A 7,848-nucleotide genomic window follows, 5' to 3' on the forward strand; every position below is an offset into this window, starting at 1 on the left:
TGATGTTTCTACTACTTGATTGGAGTCCACCTGTGATAAATTAAATTGATTGAACATGATTTGGAAAGGCAAACAACTGTCTACATAGGGTCCCACAGTTGACAGTGCATGTCAGAGCAAAAACCAAGCCATGAGGTTGAAGGAATTGTCCGTAGAGCTCCGAGATAGGATTGTGGCGAGGCACAGATCTGGGGAAAGGTACCAAAACATTTCTGCAGCATTGAAGGTCCCCAAGGACACGGTGGATTCCATCATTTTTTTAATGGAAGAAGTCTGGAACCACCAAGACTCTCTTCCTAGAGCTGACCAAACTCAGCAATCGGGGGAGAAGGGTCAAGGAGGTGACCAAGAAACTGATGGTCACTCTGACAGAGCTCCAGAGTTCTTACGTGATGATGAGAGAACCTTCCAGAAGGACAAACCATCTTTGCAGCATTCCACCAATCAGACCTTTATGGTAGAGTGTTAAAACGGAAGCCACTACCCCGTAAAAAGCACATGACAGCCCGTCTGGAGTTTTCCAAAAGACAACTATAGATTCTCAGACCATGAGAAACAAGATTGAACTCTTGGGCCTGAATTCCTGCACCACGTCTGGAGGAAACCTGGCACCATCCCTACGGTGAAGCATGGTGGTGGCAGCATCATGCTGTGGGTATGTTTTTCAGCAGGGTTGTTGTGTTAAAAAAACATCATCAATTTTAGAATAAGGCTGTAACGTAACAAAATGTGAAGGGGTCTGAATACTTTCCGATTGCATTGTGTGTGTATGTATAATGTATCTTGCTGCGCTTTGTAAGCACAGATCTAAAATGCTTCTTATTGTAATTTCTGTTCGGCATCGTACTAATTCTGTGCTTCAGATGAGCAGACAGCGCTCTAACTGATTTGTACTGTAGCTACTGTTCTCCAGTGCTTTTCTAATAGGCAGCCTATTTCTCAGGTAAAATGCAAGATTAACTTTATGCAAAAAATTGGAAATATAGCTGGCTACATTATGTTTATGATAGGCCTAAACATTTGAAATATGATGGACATGCATAGTGCTAGCTTTTTCATTGTAAGCTCATTTACCTTTGGCTGCCAGCCAAATAGCATTGCACTTCTGTTGTCATCTGATGAAAATGAATCTATTTTCTGCTGAATGTGTTGCATTAATGTATTTTCTGTGAAGGAAAACTATAGCTGCACGTCCCTGATCACTCTGTTCAAGCAACAACAAAAACTTTCAACATAAAAGGCGACCCCTGTCAATACACAGCCGGACTCACCTGCTCCCGCTTTCTCCCGTTGTGCTACTGACTAACAAACACGTGACTGGATAAACTGTTCTGGAGAACTAAGTAAGCATCATAATGTGACAGGTGAAATGAAGAACGCAATCTGCTTTATCTCCTAATGAATTACACAAGTTAACTGCAGATATTTACTTTAGAAAATAGCTACAAATATTAAAATGTATTGAAAAACTTCAAATAAATAGTTTCAATGGTATTGAAAAACCATCCCAAATACCCTGGTATACTGTATATACGGTAAACCGCCCAATCCTAGTGTGCTTGGCATTGCAGTGGCATGCAAACCAATGTTTCCCCCACTGTGGTCACCTGAACTTTCATTTTAAACAACTTTGTGAAGCTTAGAAAATGACAACAGAGAACACTTCCAGTACAGTCAACACAACATTCCAAAGTGCATGAGATTCCAAACCATACTATTTCCCAGGAGCATCGTGTCATTAATGCTCGAACACATCGCACCGAAAGTAGATCTAGTGTTAATCTGCCGATCGTTTTCACAAGATTCTACATGTAAAATCCGCTCGCTAATTATGTTTAGAGGTGCTAAGTACTCTCAGCCAGCAAATGCTATTGGTGTATCTGAGCCCTAAGGCCGCAGTCTCTCTCCCTCCCCAGGACTGGCAGTTTGACGACGGCGCGCCCCCTCCCTCTAAGGTGGTGGAGGACTGGCTGAGTCTGCTAAGGTCCCGTTTCCTAGAGGATCCAGGCTGCTGCGTAGCTGTGCACTGTGTGGCTGGACTGGGCAGGTGAGGGGATCAGCTCAGTTGGTAGAGCATGGTGCTCATAACACCAGGATAGTGGGTTTGTTTCCTGGGACCCATGACTGTAAGTCACTTTGGGTATATGCATCTGCTAAATGGCTATTATTATTATTGATACTCTTTATTAGGGGACCAGTAGGATGCTCTGTAGTGAATGGACAACAGTGTTTGAGTATTCATGCATATCATTGCCTATAATCAGATCAAGGGGACATTTTTGATTTAAGGTTAACAAGGTATCACAGGGAACTGGATCCAAAGAGGTTGTGTTGACTGTCACTGAGCTTTGCACAGTGCTTACCAAGTTTATCTGCCAGTCAGTTGGTTAAACCTGGGTCAAGGGAGGCCCATTCTCACTGTACCCACACCTCTCCAGGTTCAAGGATAGGCACCTCTGGTTGCGTCCCAAGTGGCAGCACTATATATGGTGCCGTTTGGGACACACCCATTGTTAATCTCTAGGGGAAAGAAAAGGGGCCTTCTGAATAAGACAGATAATAGCGGCGAGTATCCTTCTAGCTCAGCGCTTCAGCGTGAGTTTTCCCAGTACCCACTCTTCCTCTACACAGCCACAATGAGGTAGCCTGGTCCCAGATCTGTGTGTGCTGGTGTGACAATAACCAAAGGAGTTGGCAAGAAATCACAAAAAGATATGGGACCAGGCTAATGCGTAGCTGCCCACCCCATCAAACTGAACAACCTCTTCTAGACCGGTGTCTAGACCCCTCCCTGTCTCCCCTTCTCTCTGAGGGCTGGCTAGCTAGCTAGCCTAGCACTGGGCCAAAGTCAACACAAACAGACCCCTTGGTGCCCCAGTGCTGCAGCAATTCTGTAATCCCACAGTATTATTAGAGGCACCGGGGGGTGAAGTCTGAAGACGAAACAGGAAGGAGGCATTTGTTTTTGCAGTCCCCTCTTCACTGTACGTACGCTGGGCTCCTTCCATGACCTTTTAGCTGGGATCAGGCCCGACCCCAGTCGGAGCAGAGCGGGGGCCAATACCCTATAATTGAATCTGCTGTTCCATCCCATTCCATCTAGTGTTTATATCAGGCCCCAGCCCAGCAGCCCAGTAACTAGAGATGACCCTGGATCCACCCCTCTGTCTGCAGCAGGGATAGGCTAACTTTCCCTCCTGTCGTTTTGAAGCTGTGAAGGGAGAAAGTGAGCCATTCTAGCTAGCAACCGCCCCACTGGGACATGTTTTTGAACAATAGGACAGTATTATACTGATCGGACTTTGTGTAAACACACAGTGTGGCTGCTGCTCTTCTTCTTATTACACACACAGTCCAACAAAATGTAGTAGGGGTAGAGTCATAAACCGAGTGACATGGGAGGAGGGGGCCCCCGCCCCTGGCAGTCTGGTTTGGGGGCAGTATAACCCTGGCAGCCTGGGTTTGGGGGCAGTATAACCCTGGCAGCCTGGGTTTGGAGGCAGTATAACCCTGGCAGTCTGGTTTGGAGGCAGTATAACCCTGGCAGTCTGATTTGGGGTCAGTATAACCCTGACAGTCTGGTTTGGGGTCAGTATAACCCTGGCAGTCTGGTTTGGGGTCTGTATAACCCTGGCAGTCTGGTTTGGGGTCAGTATAACCCTGGCAGTCTGGTTTGGGGGCAGTATATCCCTGGCAGTCTGGTTTGGGGGCAGTATAACCCTGGCAGTCTGGTTTGGGGCAGTATAACCCTGGCAGTCTGGTTTGGGGCAGTATAACCCTGGCAGTCTGGTTTGGGGGCAGTATAACCCTGGCAGTCTGGTTTGGAGGCAGTATAACCCTGGCAGTCTGGTTTGGGGGCAGTATAACCCTGGCAGTCTGGGTTTGGAGGCAGTATAACCCTGGCAGTCTGGTTTGGGGGCAGTATAACCCTGGCAGTCTGGTTTGGGGGCAGTATAACCCCATCTCTGACGCACGTCTCCCTTCCCCAAGGAGCTAGCCACAGCTTTTGAAATGGTGCCAATGTTTTCTTGGCCCAACTTATTTATTTTCATACGTTTCAAATGGGAAAGACTGTTTCAGCACCCTTTTTCTCTGAGCGAAGGCTCACTAAGAGGGGGTTATAGGCTTACGTTTAGGTTGTGTTTTGGATGTGTGTGTCTAACAGTAAAAACCTTATTGGCCCATGATTTGATTTATTTTGAAACGTTCACAGAATATTGTGTCCCTGGTTTATTTCTGAGACTTACGCATCTTTATCCCTGCTCCTCATTAAAAAGACCCAAAACTCGGAGGTTATGGCGGAACGAGCCCCCTTAACCCTATTAGTAAGCAGTGTTGAGCTAAAGCTTTTGTGGATTCAACAGGTTAGTGGAAGTTTGTCTGGCTGAAAGCACATAGCTCTGTCTGTGCCTTGTAAGGGGATGATCTGTTTGAGAAGGTTGTGTATGGGAGCACACACACACACAGCCATTGTCTCACACTTTGCCTTTCTATGTCCCACACACTCTGGGGGGAAGTTTTCATCTGGGTACAGATCTAGCTTCTCCTTCCCCAATCCTAAACAACCTTTAGTGGTGGAAATGCTAAACTGATCCCAGATCAGCATCTAGGAGCAACTTCACCCTCCACGTCCCAAGCTTTCACTGTTTCAGTAAAGGGCACCTCTCACCAGCTGTTCTCTGGCCCTCGTATTCAGGAGTCACCACTGTCCTATCCAGCCACAGGTTATTCTGTTCTGTACAGTAAGGTATAGCAGTGCATCCCCTACCATTTGTAGTTGGCTTTAGCCCCCTATCTATCCCCTCTATTGTTCCCTGCCTAAAATCAGTTTGGTGCCGGAAAGTAATCTAAGAAAGAAAGTCAACTTTCTATATCAGTTAGTGATGTGATTGTTTCTGACTGGCCTGCTGTGGATGTTCTGTCTTGGCAGAGCCCCGGTGCTGGTGGCGTTGGCACTGATCGAGAGTGGTATGAAATATGAGGACGCCATCCAGTTTATCAGACAGTGAGTATCCCTCACTCTTTCCATCTTACTGTTCTTCTCTTCTGTATTCTGCCAAACTCTCTTGATCTACTGCGGTCATGTTATGAAACTTGTTGCTCTTGCGTTCATTGTCATGGCTGTCAGACAAACCTTTGACTGATTTAAATGCTTATGTATCTGTCTGTCTTGAACAAGTGGCCCTATTATTAGAGGATAAGAACCTCTACAGGTGAGGTCTGTTGAGCGCAGTTCTCTTACTGTAGTTCGTTCTTGAATATCCATGTTTTTTTGTTTTCCAGGAAGCGCCGAGGGGCGATCAACAGCAAGCAGCTGACCTACCTGGAGAAGTACCGACCCAAACAGAGACTGCGCTACAAAGACCCACACATCTTCAAGAACAAGTGCTGCATCATGTGACCCCCCTCCCCTGCTCAGCCAATTATCTGCCTGCCACCGACTGATCTGACCCGAATGGATACCGACGACGGACGAGTCCACAGCCAATGCACTTTGACTGAACTTTTGAGAACTATTGGATTTATAAATCATGAACTGAGCTGCTGCACCAAAGGAGGGGTGTGATGTCTCCCTGGTGCCTAATGACAGCGCTTACTGAGGGGTGTGATGTCTCCCTGGTGCCTAATGACAGCGCTTACTGAGGGGATCGATGGATCCAGCCAAGAACTTCTTGAATCTGACTTTTTATCCAAGAGCCAGGCGAAGGTAGCTTGGAATGGATGGTGGCAATAGGACGTTGACTCTCGCCACACTGAACTCCCATCATAACCGTTGGGTGGTGCCTCGCCGCAAATGACTTGACTTGGTAATTGTACCTCCAACACCCCTTGCTACCAAACGGTAGTAGCGCCTCATCATGGTCTGAAAGACAGCCAGCTTTAGCTGTATGAATATAAAACCAATGTGAATCATGGGGATTTCTTTTTTGTGCCTGGTTGCCCTTTTTTGCCCTGCCTAGAGTAGGTACTGGGCTGTTCTGTTCACTCCTTGTTCCAATGACCTGATGATTACTGTAATATATTTTTGTCATGATGCCCCTTTCTAGCTTGAATATTCAGTGGGCTTGCAGATGAGAACAGAGGGGTTGGGATGGTTGTAGGAAAAGGGTGGGGTGCACTTGGATGATGACCAACAGGTTTATTTGTACTGTACCTCAATTTTGTAACTGATGTTAGGCTAGGTAGGACGGTTATTCACTTACACTGGCTCACGGGTGTATGGGAGGAAGCAGAGTTAAATTTCCCCTAGACTCTGATCTTGGGTCAGTTTTGCAGTTTCCCCACTAATGTTAAGGTTAGGATTTGGGGAGGGGAAGCTGATCCTAGATCTGTACCTAAGGGACAAAAAGCTACAAAGTGCTCTACGGTCATATCCTGTACTGAATACGTGTCCCTCTCTCTACCATACGCTTTGTTACACAGCAGCTGTGCATTGAGTCTACTCGCAGGGAGTTAAATGCTGTTGCTGAATTCAAGGGTCACATCAAAACACTTTGGTTTACCCCACCCACCCCCATTGGCATAGTTGGTTAGGCCAACCAGAATGAATGCACTTTCTGTTTGTTTTCTAGCCCAGTTTCTCTATCAGGTCAACTCTTGTACAGGTGTAGTCAGTTTACACCTCAGACACACAGCCTTGTCTCCGTTTGCCGCATTGAAGTCGCCTTCCGTCTGCCTTTTGAAGAAACCACCTTCAGCTGTATAGAAATAAAGTGTTTGTCATGGAACTGCTCATTCCTGGTGCGATGAGCTGAGTGGGAGTAGTGTGAGACATTGGATTATGTAATAAGAGGAGCGTGAAAGTATGACACAGCAGTAGCAGTCATCCACTTTGTTTTGATTGACTCACTACTTTAATTACTCCACGAAATGCTTCCACCTGCTGGACATAATGAGTAGCTACAGGGTGTGGATTTAACTTCGATGGACTCGATCCAAAATATGGTATAATTAGCTGTATTAATAAACAATTTTGTTATCAGAGTATGACAGTATTTCAAATCTCTGAACAGTAAAAATACCCGTTTTGCCAGGTAGATGGTTCCTTTGAGTTATGGGTTGACCTGAGGGAAAGGGCTTTCAAGAGCCCGGTTTATACCTGGTGTTAACATGTCCCCTGATCTTGGCCAGATGTTTAGGTGTAGATGAGTAAAATAATTGATTGTGGTCAGATACTCACCACCTTCAGAGATTGATTGGATGAAAAGGGATTTATAAATACATTTGATTGATGAAAGAATCCCTTTCTCAAATGTGGTCTCTACTGTGTGTAGGGGCCCACGCTCATATTCCATTCTTCCACTTCAGCAGGACCAGGGCCCTGTGATTCCTGGGCCATGTTTCCCTCCCTAACCTTGCCCAGATGGGAGACTCTGGGCTAGCCTGGGAATCCAAACTGTTCGGTTTCGACTCCCAGCCTGTATCCCAAATGGCACCCTGTCAAAAGTAGGATACTATATAGGGAATAGGGTGCTATTTAGAACTGATTCAGTAAAGGAGATCTGTATCAAATGAACCAGAAGACTTAAAACAATATCCTCCTTGTGACTCCCATCTCTGCTGCTGTTGAATGCCCCCAACTGTAACGCCAAGTCTAGACTTGACAGTTCATGCAGCTTTTGTATTCTGATCATGGAAATCCGAACAAGTCATGCATCTACACCTATATTTAAATGCATCCACAGTGACTAGATGCCCTTTTCCCACGCTATATTCAAATGCAGTATGTAAATGGAATAGGCTAAATCTGACAAGAACTTGATGGCAGTAGCCAGCTAACCGCTAGCCTTTATGAAGCTACAAAACACATTCCTCAAAAGCATGAAAAAAGGTCCCTCTTGCGCCAAC

General features: G+C 46.0%; 1 protein-coding gene across 4 annotated transcripts in view; it reads left to right on the forward strand.

Annotated features, from left to right (window-relative positions):
* The window catches only part of LOC118399645 (protein tyrosine phosphatase type IVA 3), a 61,532-nt gene extending 54,547 nt beyond the window's left edge, over window positions 1-6,985 (forward strand). For all 4 annotated transcript variants that reach the window (XM_052472700.1, XM_035795900.2, XM_035795899.2 and 1 more), the window contains 3 exons: window positions 1,917-2,047; window positions 4,931-5,005; window positions 5,284-6,985. In XM_052472700.1, the coding sequence (XP_052328660.1) occupies window positions 1,917-2,047; window positions 4,931-5,005; window positions 5,284-5,401 (324 nt within the window). In that variant the 3' untranslated portion in view covers window positions 5,402-6,985. The remainder of the gene's footprint in view (window positions 1-1,916; window positions 2,048-4,930; window positions 5,006-5,283) is intronic.
* Window positions 6,986-7,848: the final 863 nt, after the last annotated feature.

This window comes from Oncorhynchus keta, chromosome 20 (genome assembly GCF_023373465.1).
Source record: "Oncorhynchus keta strain PuntledgeMale-10-30-2019 chromosome 20, Oket_V2, whole genome shotgun sequence".
Classification (NCBI taxonomy): Eukaryota; Metazoa; Chordata; class Actinopteri; order Salmoniformes; family Salmonidae; genus Oncorhynchus; species Oncorhynchus keta.